The sequence below is a fragment of the Triplophysa dalaica genome, chromosome 9, assembly GCF_015846415.1.
Source record: "Triplophysa dalaica isolate WHDGS20190420 chromosome 9, ASM1584641v1, whole genome shotgun sequence".
Classification (NCBI taxonomy): domain Eukaryota; kingdom Metazoa; phylum Chordata; class Actinopteri; order Cypriniformes; family Nemacheilidae; genus Triplophysa; species Triplophysa dalaica.
The window spans coordinates 22374981-22389239 of record NC_079550.1 but is presented as its reverse complement, the minus strand read 5'-3'; the positions used below and the strand labels follow the sequence as shown (position 1 = coordinate 22389239).

Sequence of the window (14259 nt, the reverse complement as noted above, 5' to 3'; positions counted from 1 at the left end):
GACTGACAGTTTAAGGGGAGGAGCTAACGGATGCTCCGCCCAAGCCGCCTAACATGGACAGTCAGTAGAGGACGGAAGTGCTTTTATCAGATTTGAACCAAAGATTATAAGGGCACACGAATTTGAAAAAGAGAACGACCCACATTGATAAACTATTTACCATAAACGCTGCAATATTTCATGAAAAATAGGCATTCCAACTTTTTATTTCACTGGGACTTTAATTTTGTTCAGTCTGTGGTGTTAAAAAGTCGCATTTGCAATTAAAGGAAAAACACTTGAGCAAAACATGCTCATGTTAAGATGTATGAATAATTTGGTCCAAAATTTTACTGTTAGTCCACTGTATGAAGACTTTTTGGGTACAGTTTACTTTATATTTCATTCATAAAGAAAAGCGTCGTGCCCCCACTAGTAAAAACATTTCAAGAATGATATCTGAATAATTTTTGGTTTGACTGTGTGTCCAGAGGTAAGTCCAAAAACACATTTTTTACACCTCACCTGATGTTTACACGACTACAAATGACACATTTCAAGGACGTTTGCGTCTTCATGTAATGTGATAATGTTTTATACTCAGTTTTTGTTACTGTAAGACTGATTTGGAATGATTAATAATGTGTTATTGATGGATAAAGTCAAACTAATGGAAGTGATCGATGAGTAAACAGACGATTAGATTCATGTATGAGATCCAATTGACTGATACAATGCACAATGTTCTGCTTCTGACAGCTTCTGTGTTTGTATGTTAAACTACAGCTTTGTTCAGTATGGGCTGCGCAGCCTTTATTAGCATCTCTCCGAATGTTAAAGAAGAGGGCGCAATGAAGGAAGACGCTGGGACTCAAGACACTCCTTACACTGAGGTTAATCCTCTATACATATATTTCAAAATGATATAAGCGTCCAATCACACAGACTGAATTTGCTCTCTGTCTGGTGTTCAGGACACACTGGTGGAGCAGCTGGAGATGTGTGTGGACTATCTGTGGAAGTCGGAGCGATACGAGCTAATTGCCGATATTAACAAACCTGTGATAGTCGTCTTTGAGAAGAGACGAGATTTCAAGGTGCTGTACTCTCTCTTTGGTGGATTCATGAGCGAGGGAAGCATTTATTGAGCATCCTTGTGTTTGTGTGTTGTGTGTAGCGTTTATCAGAGCTGTACTACGACATTCATCGCTCGTACCTGAAGGTGACAGAGGTGGTGAACACGGAGAAACGCTTGTTTGGTCGATACTACCGTGTGGCTTTTTATGGACAGGTAAGACATTCAAGCAGGCAAACAGACACACTGTATATATAATATAATATAAAAAATGTACATCTGTCGGATTAAAATGGTGTTTTAACCTATTCTGGGGTGCCTATTCTCGAACAACGACATAACTCGCTGGTTAACCACCATAGTAAGATGCATCGTTGGGGAAATTAACGATGAAGTAACGACTGTTTCCCCAAACCCTAGTAACTCTGTCGGCGAGCAATTGTTTGAACCAAGTTGGTTCAGCAATCTAGTTGATGAGGCCACACAGGTGGAGCGGTAATGACGTCGTAGAGAGGTTCAATAAAAGGAAGGAAGGAGACGGGAACCGGAAGACATTTAAACATTTAATAAAGTAATAACAGCCGGCGGCCCCTCACGGCCAACCACCGGTGAACAATAACATAAATACAAATATAAACGGCCGGAAAGAGAAAGGAAAAAAAATAATTATAGTTCCCTGGCGGCCGGCGGTGGCTCCTCCTTTATCTGGGAGTCGGGGCGGGTTCCACGTTCCCTGCTCCTCCCCCTTGGGCGGACAGACGCAGGCTCCGGCCTCTGGCGGACGGTGGCCACTCCCCCGCTCCCGCTTGGACAAAAGCCACCCCACCTCGACCCAGGGGTGCGGCAGCAAAGGTCCCCGTCGCACCGAAGCTTTGAATTAATGTCAAATTATTGCTATAAATAACATACATTGCATTTAAGGACTACTTTTGTTATCTTTTGTTTTATTTAATGATATTTAATTCCTTCTTTGACATTCCGCCTAGGGATTCCCCAGGGTCCTAGTGCATACAGGTCATGTGCATGCACACTTTAAAAAAAACAGCGCTTCTATTTCCTTGAAAAACTTAAAGATAGCCAATTAAATTTGTATATGTTTCGAGTGATGGATATGGAATGCACTGCATGTTGCATTCTTTGCACTTGCTTACTTTGATCAAAAGCTTGATGCATTTAAGTCTACATGTCATAATAATAAGGAAGGATGCTTGTAACCACAGCTCTAGACCTGTAGACCATGTACCATGCTTTTGGGAAACGCACCCCTGGATAGTTCACCCAAAAATGAACGTACTGTCTTTGATTTATGCAGTACAAATATGTGTGACTGTTTTTTTTAAGCAAATTTTGAAAAGATTCATAAACACATATTCAATGGAGGAGCTGTGCTTTTTATATAGAAAAAAGCAAAAACATTCACATTCTAAACCAATTGGAGGGGTTGTCCGGTCTAACCCACTTTTCTTGAACAAACCACTCACATTTGATCCTTACCTTTGGGTCAGATTGCAGGAACATGAATTTTATGTTAATTTACCCACACTTCCAAGATGTAGGTTACGCTGCAGAACAGTAAATCAAAGTAGTAGCTGAAACTGTGTGGTCATTGGTGAAAATGCAAGCACACGGGTTTCATGTCTTTGAAAAAAACAGACGTAGGCAACACAAAACCGTGACATCATTGACATAAGGGATATTTTACTGGCAAATCAAAATGTTCCCATGTTTACTCACCCTGAAGGCATCCTGACTGAATATGACTTTATTCTTGAAGAATAATGCTGTCTGAGTTATAATACCACGTATCATTTATTTCCAAGCATCGACTTTTTGAAGCTCCAAAAAGTGCATCCATCGATCAAAGAACGGCATCAACACGGCTCTGTGGTCTTAAACAAAGGTCATTTGGCCTTCCAATGGAATCGATGCTTTTGTTTAAGAGAAATATCCATATTGACTATGCTATTAACGTTGACTGCACGTAAACCTGAGGCTTGTTTTTCTAGCAAATGACACTGACGAAAGCTTCCTCTCAGAGATAATGGTATCCTATTAGATTCAAAACGAAAAATGATGCTTTCATCACAGGAACTTTCGACGGGGCTGCGTCATTTACAGGAAAAACATCCTCTGGTTCACGTGCAGTAACGGGATAATGGAAGCTAGACATCAACGTTAATAGCGCTGTCAATATGGATATTTCTCTTAAACGCATCGATTCGCTTCATTGAGCGATGGATGCACTTTTTGGAGCTTCAAAAAGTCAACACCCGTTCACTCCCTTTCTACTGCTTGGAAGTAAAATGATACATGGTATTATAATGAATCACACCTACACAATTTGAGAAATTATTGTAAAATCAAATTTAGGACGGTTTATACGAAACATTTAATAAATGAGGCCCAAGGATTTTTAGGGAAAGACAAATCCAGAGGAAAATCTTCAGGTTTGGTTATTTGAATAAAATATTTGTTTGCTAATATTAATAGCGTTAGACTTAAGTGTACTACTACTACTACAGTTTGTAAAGAAGGACTGGATAAGACTTGGATTAATAATCTCAAGAAAATGTTTACTCACAAATCATTTCACTATAGGAATTGTTTGATATTTAATATTTATAAAGTGTGTTGTTAATCTATAACTTGATTTAATTTAATTTACTTACTATTTAATTAAATTAAATTAAATTAAATTTCATTTAATAAGTATCAAAAATTTATATCGCAAAATTATTTGTAAGTAAAAACAATATTTTAAGAGTATTTAGCCAAGTCCTATCCAGTCCTTCTCTACAAACTGTTGTCTGATGTTATTAACATTAGCAAACAAATATTTTATTCAAATAACGAAAACTGAAGATTTCCTCTGGATTTGACTTTTCTTCCAAATCCTTGTGTCTCATTTAAAAAATGTTGCGTAGAAACCGTGCTAATCTACGATCATTTCTCAAAGTGCATACGTGTGATTCATAGATCGAACGTGCGCACAGAAAACACGTGTACGCCTCATTGTCAGATGTGAAATCTATAAATCGCAAATGATCGTGAAATTGTGCGCAGCTGAACCGTTTCAGATATCCGCCTTTTAACAATGTCTTATTAATGTTAGATATATACAAAAGAGCAACAGTCAACGTCCAAATCCTCTACGAGCGGCAAGAATGACTTACGTTCCCAAAAACCTTCAGCACTCAGACAAGCAGAAGGCGCTAAGCACGTCAAAGACCCTTTTTATAAATATGAACGTTGCCGTGGATTTTTGCGTACGCACTCTTTATGATCAAATCTGTGCATACGCACGTTTTATAAATGAGGCCCCTTGTCTTTAAACACCTCCTGTGCTTTTCTCTCCTGTATGTTACGTATATCAGGCAGTGGTAAGTTTTCTCATCATTGGTTTGTTTCTTCTTTGTTTACCTTTCAGTGGCTTAACCCTCCTAATCTACCCTCAAGCCCTAATACGTGTGCCGTGTATTCACATCATACTTGGTTTTATCTTTGTACCATAATTCTGCTGAACATGGTTGTTGTCCTCTGTAAAACCTGACGTCTAATCCTGAACACGTGTAGATGTATTCCAAAGCATTGTGAAGCAGGTGCTTTGTCGAACACTGCTGTCGAGTATTGCATTCACAGTTAACTTGACCACTTACCTCAGCCCGGGCTCAGATGTGTAGTTCATGTGCAGTGTTGTGTATTGACAGGGCTTCTTTGAAGAAGAGGAGAGCCGGGAGTTCATCTATAAGGAGCCGAAACTCACCGGACTGTCAGAGATTTCTCAAAGGCTCCTCAAACTCTATTCGGACAAGTTTGGAGCTGATAATGTCAAGATGATCCAAGATTCCAACAAGGTGTGTTCAGGTTTCTTTTGCTTTTTATGTTTCCTCATCCCATTACCAAAAAGGGTTCTTTGCAGCCTTACACTAAAAAACGTTAAAATAGCTATTTCTTTCTTACATTTCCATAGGCTTTGAAAGCTTTCTCCGCTAAAGAGAACCTTTTGTGCAACAAATATATGTTCTAGATAAAAAACGTCTATCTCAATAACTTTATCTAGACACCAATGAGATTAAAAAGGAAAGTTTTGCCCACGTCTCCAGCATCTCAAATATGGAGTGAAACGCAACGGATAGAGGGATCTCTAAGCAATCGTGGGTTTTCTGGGTAAAAGTTTGGTTCATTCATTCCCGTTGTGGTTTTTCACAGGTTAATTCCAAAGACCTGGACCCCAGATTTGCCTACATCCAGGTGACCTACGTAGTGCCTTATTTTGACGAGAAAGAACAACTGGAGAAGAAGACTGACTTTGAGCAGCATCACAACATCGAGCGCTTTGTCTTCGAGACGCCCTTCACACTTTCTGGAAAGAAACATGGAGATGTGGAGGAACAGTGCAAAAGAAGAACCATCTTGACCAGTAAGACTTTCTTAATGCATACTTTCCGCTAGCCTAGCCTAGTCTGATGTGATTGGTCTACTGCCAAAGAGGCTTACAGGCTACAGTGTTTTGGGGGAAGAGAGGACAGTTCTAGCAAAATGTAGGCGGGGCCTATATGAAGTGACGTAAATCCGCGGCGCTTTGTGAATCGGTCTAGGGACGACGCGTTTGTGTGATTCAGAGTCGACTATCTTTTTTCCAAGCCAATAACTTTGTTATTCATTCACCTTCGCATTTACAACTTGGCAGACTGCTTACTATCAAACACGGCTACATTACAAACATGCAATGTCGTTTTCATGATCTCATGTTATGTACTCTTTAATTAAATCTGCCAACTTTTACCAGTTTATGTATTACAGTATCTTAAAACCCCACATCTTTCAATGTCTCTCTCTCTTTCTTTTCTACAGCGAGGTCAAGTTTTCCCTTTCTAAAGAAACGCATAGAGGTGGTGGAACAGCAGAGTACGGAGATGAACCCTATCGAGGTGGCAATAGATGAGATGAGCCGTAAAGTATCTGAACTCAATCAGCTCTGTAACATGGAGGAGGTGGACATGATCCGTCTCCAACTGAAACTGCAGGGCAGCGTCAGTGTAAAGGTGAATAGACTCGTATTGACAGAAAACCACTACAAATATTGGGTCTCATTCACTGAGCAGGCGTACGCACAAATTTGTGCATGAAACCTGCGTACAAACGTTTTTATGAACAAATCATGATTCACTAAAACTTTCGTCCTAAAATTCCGTCTTAAGAAAAAAGATAGGAACCCTCTTCTCTCTCTAAGACAAAATGTATGTTTTATCTTGGGAAAATAGTTTTTATATATATATATATACACACATGAAGAGTTTTGTTCAAAAAGGAGATAACTTCATTTTAAAGCTTTCAAAATGCATGTTTTTATTGTTTTATGGCGTCAGTTAGCTATATTTTTGAGTTATGGCTTAGATCAAAAGAAACGAACTGCAGCTTGATTGATATTAATTTGAAGGCACTATTAAAAACATAAAGTTATGAGTTACCTATTTTTTGAAGCAAACTCTTCATATGTATATATATATAAATATTATTTTAAAAATGATTTCATCATGTACAGTGAAAGAGTACGAAAAGCTGTGTTAGGTCCGATTCACATTCACATTTTTCTGTCTTTTTCCGCGAGCATATTCGTTAAATTAAATCTAGACGCGCGACAGGCACGCAAATGGGGGGCACATCTTTGTAGACGCGTCAACTACGCATCGAGATGGTAATAGTTAAACAGCATTAGGAATGTGCACATATATGCAGACGTGACTGTACTATGTTAATGTCTGAGTAAGATCATGCTGTATCTGAATCACACACCAATTATTTCATGTCTTATTTAAACTTGATGTTAAGTGGGATGATCACACCAAAAACAAAGCAAGGCAAAAGTATAATTCCTAAGAAGAGTCATCCAAAGTTGATAAGTCTGGTTTTAAATCCCCAAATACTCATCTGTTATCAGATATTTTACAAAACTGCGATTCTATATTCATAAATGGTTTTCCTACAACCATTAACTTTTCCATTATCTTTATTGTGATTATAAATGTGTGAATTTGTAGGTAAATGCAGGGCCTATGGCATACGCACGAGCCTTCCTCGAGGAGAAAAATGCCAAGAAATACCCTGATAACCAAGTCAAACTCCTTAAAGAGATCTTCAGGTACGTATATGTTAAATGACAAATGCAAGTGCTTAGAAATGTTCTTAACTGTACATTTACATTAGACATTAAGCAGACGCTTCTATCCAAAGCGACTTATAAATGAGGTAACTGTAATAAACTGTAATAATTGGTTGTTGTTAATTCAGACAATACACATAGTGAAAGCTACATCAGTTTAAGTTCATTTCCTAAAACATGTGGACTACTGATTGGTTACTTTTCAAAACAAATAAATGATTTAAATAAGTTGTAAAAAATCTTTATGAGCAGTTTTCAAAACTGGTCATTTGATTGAAAATTTAGCTATTGATTAATGCGGCTTAGATTTTGTGTCATTTAAAAAGGTAATATGCTTTTACACATTAAGGACACTAGTTATACATAGTAACAGTAATTAAAGCAACAAACCTTGATTTATAAATGTTGTAATATTGTTGTGCGTTGTTCATTGATGTTAGGCTATTCACAAATATGAAACATTTTCAAATGTAAATGTAGAAATTAACTTTAAAGTCCCCGTGAACCAGAGGTTGCGATTGTTTTTACTTCTGTTATTTGACGCGTTTCCGAGTTGAAAAGAATTTGGATTGCGAAAAATAGTGGGTGTGGCTTTCGTCTCTTAATATGATTTGATTGGTTGTATAAAAACACCCGCAGACTGACAGTTGAAGGGGAGGAGTTAACAGATGCTCCGCCCAAGTCATTACAGGACGGTAGTGCATTTTCAGATTTTATCTGAAGATTATGAGGGCAAACGAATTTTAAAAAGAGATGATATACTTGACCCACATTTATAAACTATACACAACAAACGCTGCAATATTTCATGAAAAAACAGGCAATGCATTTTTTTATTTCACTGGGACTTTAAAGATAAATACATTGTTCTTAATGAATTGTTCAATACACATATTCGCCATTGTCAAGAGTTCTGTTGTATTTTGATATTCGCTCAAATTAAATATATTCTGCATAATACTTTTTTGTCACAGCCATCGCTTATCACTTAGGCAATACAATAAACATTACAGGAATCAGGTGGTAACCAGCCACCAATCTTGTCTGGTCCAAAGACATGTTTTGAATACAGTATGGATTTGACAGCTCTGTTATTATCTTTTACATACTCATATGGACTGCTCTTCTCTCTCCACTCCCGCAGGCAGTTTTCAGACGCATGTGGGCAGGCCCTAAATGTGAATGAGCGGCTTATAAAAGAAGATCAGCTGGAGTATCAGATGGAGATGAAAGCTCACTATAAAGACATGCTTACCGAACTGTCCGCCATTATGAATGAACAGGTCAGCAGACATGATTTAAAAACTTAACCAAAGATATACAGTGTAGTGTATATGGGGGTAGTTGACAATATACCGTACATGTGTTCTATTGCTAACATAACAAAAAAGTCGAAGACAAATAGTTAATAATATGTTATTTTATAATATAAAGATGCATAAGAGAGATCTCAGTGTTGTGTCTTCCTACATTTTGGAGTCGCTTCAGAATACATTTAACTTTTATTTACACCTTTACACAGTATATGTTGAAGTGACATAAGCTTATAGTTTTAAATGATTTAATTTCTCATTTCCCTTGTTATATTGTTAGTAAATAATTCCATGTTTTTCTCTTTTTCAAAGATTCCCCACACCAGACATCCTGGAGCAGAACGACACAACGCCCTCTGAGCTGCAAGTGTTTCTGAAACACACAGATGTACATTTTCGTCCAAAATGGCTGCCGAGGACTATTGCTGGCCACACCTACAGTATTAACATACAAAGACGCCGCAATTAATGTTGAATTGTATTTGTTGACCGATTTTAATAGTTTACGATCTTCATCTAAGAAAATAATTTATTGGCAAACGGAGTTGTAAAAATCAAAAAATATTTTTCTTGGTTAAAGGGAAGTACTAAAATACTGCCATTAAAGGTACAGTTTGTATCAATTTTGCAGTAAAATATCCAAAAACCACTGAGCTAGTGTTATATATTTTGTTCAGCGGAGTATTTAAGTGAAGTATCTCAAATGTTTCCAACGACTTGTAAATCGTGAGAAAATCGCTGTTCTTAACAGTGACACGGGGCCGTGCAGTTGCCTCTCAATGACGTCATATCCGCGTTCCCCTTTGTTAACGCCTTTACTAACGTAGAAACCGCATGACAACAGTGTCCTGGACAAATGCGGAAGTGGTGACTAGCGTCTAGCAAGCCATTAGCTTATTTCGACCAGTCACTTATTTATGAACCACAATTATACGGAACATTTATAAAACTTTGTTACTTTACCTTATCCGCTAACATGATTTCTCGTTCCCGTATGAACAGATCCGATCATTCCACGCTTCTTCACAGCATCATCAAGCTGCGCCATTGTTGTTGTTTTGATCGTGCGCCCTCTAGCGGTGGTTACAAACTGTAGCTTTTATTACCATCATATCATCTTCGAAACACAAATCACAATATTATTGAAGTCCAAGAGCTTTAATACCACCCATAGACACCAACTGCCACATTCAGGGTGCAAAAATGGCAGAATTTTCATTCTTCAGTAAACAATCCATTTAATAGTTACAGAGATGTTCCTAAGTATAGCAACTCACTGACGTATCGCAGCAACAGTCAATGCTGTATGTCTGTGGTCAAACCTGTAGAGTTCCTAAATCGTTTTTTTTATGGGGGAAAAGTCTTGACGAGAGTGAACAAAAAAATTCTAGACATTACTTAACTGTAGGGTCCTTTAGATGAGTTCATCTAGATAAGATCGTCTTTGGTTGTGTAGCACATCTCACTCATATACACAGACGGAAGAATTAAATTCACACATGCCTTTAGACGCCTTTGTTTTTAAAATAGTGATCTTTTATTGACTAGATGTGTTCAACTAAGCAAATCTCTGTTCTAAATCATTTAGAGGGCTTTCATTTCATCGTTTTCTGTTGTAAACATTTGACTAATATTGAGACTGTTTTGAGAGTTTAGGACGATGGCCAGCATTCTCTCAAGTTCCGCAAAGTCTGGTTGAACACATCTCTAGTTTCTGACCGAGTGAATGTAACACAGTCCTAACTCTCTGAATGACCCCGTTCACTCATTTCACGAACATGTGCTGTTTAATACAATTTTAAGACTGCCAATGTGTCGCTGTTTTTTATGTAAACTGTTGAATACTGTAAATAAGAAAAAATAATATTTAAAATTCTTTTATATATTAAAAATATTTGATTGTTTGTTTGACCATTTTCTACCGTATGTGTGACATTAAATTGAATTGTTCAACAGTGAAAAAAGAAAAATCGTTTGATAAAATACAAATACAGAAATCTAATAATTACCAGCCTGTTTGTTTATCTGCACATATTAAATGCATTCCTCATTACAACCCAAGCACTCACCAGCACTGAAGATGCAGATGGACCCTTGTGAGGTCACTTTCTGCACCTCTAATTCTGTGAAGCAGATAAAGGTTCAGCGGTCGTTCTCGTTCCTAAAGGGTAAGCATTGGGAAACTGGTTAAAACATTTCAGTGACTGAAGTTTAGTCAAAACATCACTATCTTTCATAAATCAAATTTGTCAGCACTTTTGATCCTTTGATCTCTCCTGTCGCCTATTTTCCCCCTTTAAGGTGGGCGTCTACGGTGCAAATTCTGACGGTTGGAAGACTATAAGTCCACGCATTCTGACGGTCGGAAGACTGTATGGTCACACATTTTGGAAAAAAATCATGATTTCGTAACGGCAGAGCTTCAGGGACCTTAGGGGATAAGATGCACACTTGTATGGCATGCTGGTTTTCGCATACTATGTAGAAGAGATGTTGGCGATTTTGGATCCAGGAATTGTCTGTTCATGTGCCCAACTTTGCTTATTCATACTGCCCACAAAAAAAACACGTCAATCCTCATTCTTCAAACGACAACTGGCCCTCATTAAGCACATACTCAAAATCATTGTCTTAGTAGTGATATTTTTATTTGGCACACAGTTCAAACAGGGAAATGTTTTATATGGTATCTGACCATCTGAATAATGAACAATTAAATATAAAAATAAGCAATGCTGAACTTTTAATTCGACTTTTCATCCTAAGCATGTGAATAATTTTATTTACTTTAAAACAAAATCCTTTATTGCAACCTTCAGCTGTTTTTTTTACCTGCTTGTGAAATGTAAGTGACCTGAAGACTGACTGTTCCTTAGTATTTGGGGACTAAAACTTGTGGTTGTTTAGCTTACAGGGGTAAAGTAATAAAGTGACATCAATTAAATACACAGTTCATATTATAAATGAATCAACAGGCAAGCAGATGTGTTAGAGGACCACATTGGGATGTTATTCTAGACGCTCATCTCCTTCCTCCACATCTTTGAGACTGAGCACTTCCAGCGTTCCCTTTCCTTTAGTCTCACAGCGGATGAACTCATCGATCTCACGAAAGCAGCCGGGATCAATCAAACACACCTGAAAAGGAGATATGACAACATGAATTGAAAAACACTGACAATATTCTGTACAGTTTACAGCGGTCATCCCTGCTGGGTCATTTAAAGATGCTTGAGGGGCTTTTATTGTACTCAAATGACAAAAATCTATTTTCTTGGATATTTCTTGTCTACGACTAAGACAAAAGCATACTTTTCCAAGGTTGAATATGGGGTTCATGTAGATCAGTTGGTGGAGCATTGCATTGGCAGTGCAAAACTACCAAAGATGATAGATATATTGTTGTGGTCGATATTTGGATTATAGGCATAGACTGATATATTTTTACAAATGGACAATCATTTTTTCCCTGTTTGCCCGCCAAAAAGCAAATTAGCATTTTATTCATAAAAAAGCCACTGAGATGTAAAGAAGGCATTTCCCACTAAACAGGTTGTGTAAGGTGAATGACATACAAAAATTGTATGGTAAGTATCAATAATATATTTTATTTGCTTTATTTTAAGCTATGTTTAGCTGCCCACAATAAATATAATGTCAAGTGGACCTTTTATGTGATCGAGTCTGTTATTAACTAGGGCACATAATACACTATAATTGTTCATTTAGTTTCACTAATTTTCTGTATGTCTCTCATTTACTCATTTAATTGTATTTGTGTCATATCCGCCTCTTTTTGGTCAATCGACCACAGTGCTTTCCTAATATCGTTATCACTCATTAAAAAACCCTTATTGGTCGACCACTCATTTATAAACAGATGATTTAGGTGCACCTAACAAAACAGCAAACTACTTTCAAGAAAAGACTCCTCTCTGCTGTGTGTTGACTGAAAGCGATTAATGCACTTTTAAATAGCTTCAAAAAATAAATAAAGCATTATTTTGCTCTTGTTTCAAATTGGCATTGCTGGCAGAATATTTCCACTTCTGCTGCTTCCTCTTCAAAGTGAATGTTTTTGTTGTTCTGGCTCATTTTTACTCAATCACTCTCGGTTTAAGGAATAAATGAATGGGTTGATTAAGTCCTAAACACTTACCATTTCAAGTTCTTCATCAAAATCTTCACTCTCCACCACCTTTATTAATGGTTTGAGCTTTTCTTTGAGTCTCTTTCCATCCTTGGCTGGCAAGACCAAGCGTAGGCGCATATGAGCTCTCTGAATCTGAATGGATTCTTTCAGCAGTCTGATAACGTCCAGTGCCTGGAGGGGGTGACAATGGCCATCACTATTGTGTCTGCAACTATTATGAACCAAAATTGTTTAACCTCTTCAGGACTCATTGTGTATCAAAAGATTGGACATGGCTAGGAACTTTACTGACCTGCTGTTTAGTGCTCTTGTTCGCTTTAACAGAGTAGTGCACGTCCTTCATTGCTCTCTCTATGAGGCTCACAGTGTAGGGACGTTTGGTCTCAGGATTTACGCATTTTTCAGCAACGATAGAGGCAATATCCCGAAACATCTGCTCCAACTGGCTATGTCGCTCCTTGTCTGACACCTGTAGTTCTCCTTTAGCTAAAATCTGTAAAGAAATGAAAATATAAAGTGACAAATGAAACGAAGCGCAGTCAAAACAAACAAAACCTGTGCACAGCAGCAAACTTACCTGTTTGCATATTTCTGTTAAGTCATCTGTGCCAAAGGCTTTTGACAGGTCATCTTTCTTTGCCACTTGTCCCTTTGACACATTTACAAACACTGTGTTTGTCTGCAGGACTTCATCAATGTCTTTATCACTGTTCAACATTCAACAACAACTGCGTGAATAAGATAAAATGAAGCAGTATGACAGCATACGATATAGCTTGTTACGTCCTTTAGGCACTTTACGACTGCTTTTTTAATGATTAATATAAAGATCTATATGACAATGATTAAATCTGACTTTTGCAGTCTTTTGCGAGTCATTAATAGACAGATCTCTTGATTATATCTCAAATATTTCACTGCCCGCAAACAGTACTGCAATGCAATGGCCTTTATATAAGATGCAGTTCAGTACAGCTCACTTATAGTCATTTATCAGTTAAAATGCTACACATTGAAAGAGTAAACACAACACATGCTTTTAAACACTTAGCAGCACACTCACGCGCCAGATCTCCAGCTCATCACTTTGTTTTTATAACACGCTATTTCAAACCGTTTCCCTCCTCTTTTCATCCTCACGACGGCGACATTTGTTAATCTGATCTGGTTAGTTGGCGTAAATATCGACATGTTTAACTCTAATAAACTTCACGTGATACTACGCAGCTCTGAATCTCTTCCTGTGTGGGTTCCTCGCGCGTACGATCTGTCAATATTGAGCGTTCGACAGCGCCATAGCGCCTCTAGAGGTCAGGAGGATGCGAAACATTAGACTCGCGCATTCCGATCTCACGCATTGTCTCTGTTTCCTACGTATGACGCCGCCATATTGAAGAGGGCAAGACTGCCATTTAAACACAAACTGAACTCAAGCTTGAGTTTTCATTACGCCAAAACTTATTTACAGATATTTAATAAGTAAGTGAAAAATATTTTGTAGATCATAAACTATGAATCTGGGCATTTCTCTTCTACTGTCTAGTGTATACTAAGGTTTCAGTTATACTATTCATTA

The 14259-nt window shown here is 37.7% G+C and overlaps 2 protein-coding genes across 7 annotated transcripts in view; one reads left to right on the top strand and one right to left on the bottom strand.

Annotated features, from left to right (window-relative positions):
* Nucleotides 1-10434, top strand: part of dock10 (dedicator of cytokinesis 10) — a 77576-nt gene extending 67142 nt beyond the window's left edge. For all 6 annotated transcript variants that reach the window (XM_056756177.1, XM_056756176.1, XM_056756180.1 and 3 more), the window contains 9 exons: nucleotides 766-872; nucleotides 954-1076; nucleotides 1157-1270; nucleotides 4762-4908; nucleotides 5264-5474; nucleotides 5909-6099; nucleotides 7096-7196; nucleotides 8362-8500; nucleotides 8843-10434. In XM_056756177.1, coding sequence (XP_056612155.1) covers nucleotides 766-872; nucleotides 954-1076; nucleotides 1157-1270; nucleotides 4762-4908; nucleotides 5264-5474; nucleotides 5909-6099; nucleotides 7096-7196; nucleotides 8362-8500; nucleotides 8843-8890 — 1181 coding nt within the window. In that variant the 3' untranslated portion in view covers nucleotides 8891-10434. The remainder of the gene's footprint in view (nucleotides 1-765; nucleotides 873-953; nucleotides 1077-1156; nucleotides 1271-4761; nucleotides 4909-5263; nucleotides 5475-5908; nucleotides 6100-7095; nucleotides 7197-8361; nucleotides 8501-8842) is intronic.
* Nucleotides 10435-11156: 722 nt separating this feature from the next.
* Nucleotides 11157-13961, bottom strand: sbds (SBDS ribosome maturation factor). Its single transcript, XM_056756181.1, has 5 exons — nucleotides 13747-13961; nucleotides 13261-13390; nucleotides 12976-13176; nucleotides 12690-12854; nucleotides 11157-11668 (listed from the first exon to the last, which is right to left on the bottom strand). The coding sequence occupies exons 1-5, from the start codon at nucleotides 13872-13874 to the stop codon at nucleotides 11540-11542; spliced, it is 753 nt and encodes a 250-aa protein (XP_056612159.1). The 5' UTR covers nucleotides 13875-13961; the 3' UTR covers nucleotides 11157-11539.
* Nucleotides 13962-14259: the final 298 nt, after the last annotated feature.

Bases quoted from the DNA above. Each gene is read 5' to 3' on its own strand.
- sbds (XM_056756181.1), bottom strand. From the start codon at position 13,874: ATGTCGATATTTACGCCAACTAACCAGATCAGATTAACAAATGTCGCC. The intron at 13,177-13,260 runs GTAAGTTTGCTG...ATTTCTTTACAG, and splicing joins TAACAGAAATATGCAAACAG to ATTTTAGCTAAAGGAGAACT. The intron at 12,855-12,975 runs GTCAGTAAAGTT...CACCCCCTCCAG, and splicing joins ACAAGAGCACTAAACAGCAG to GCACTGGACGTTATCAGACT.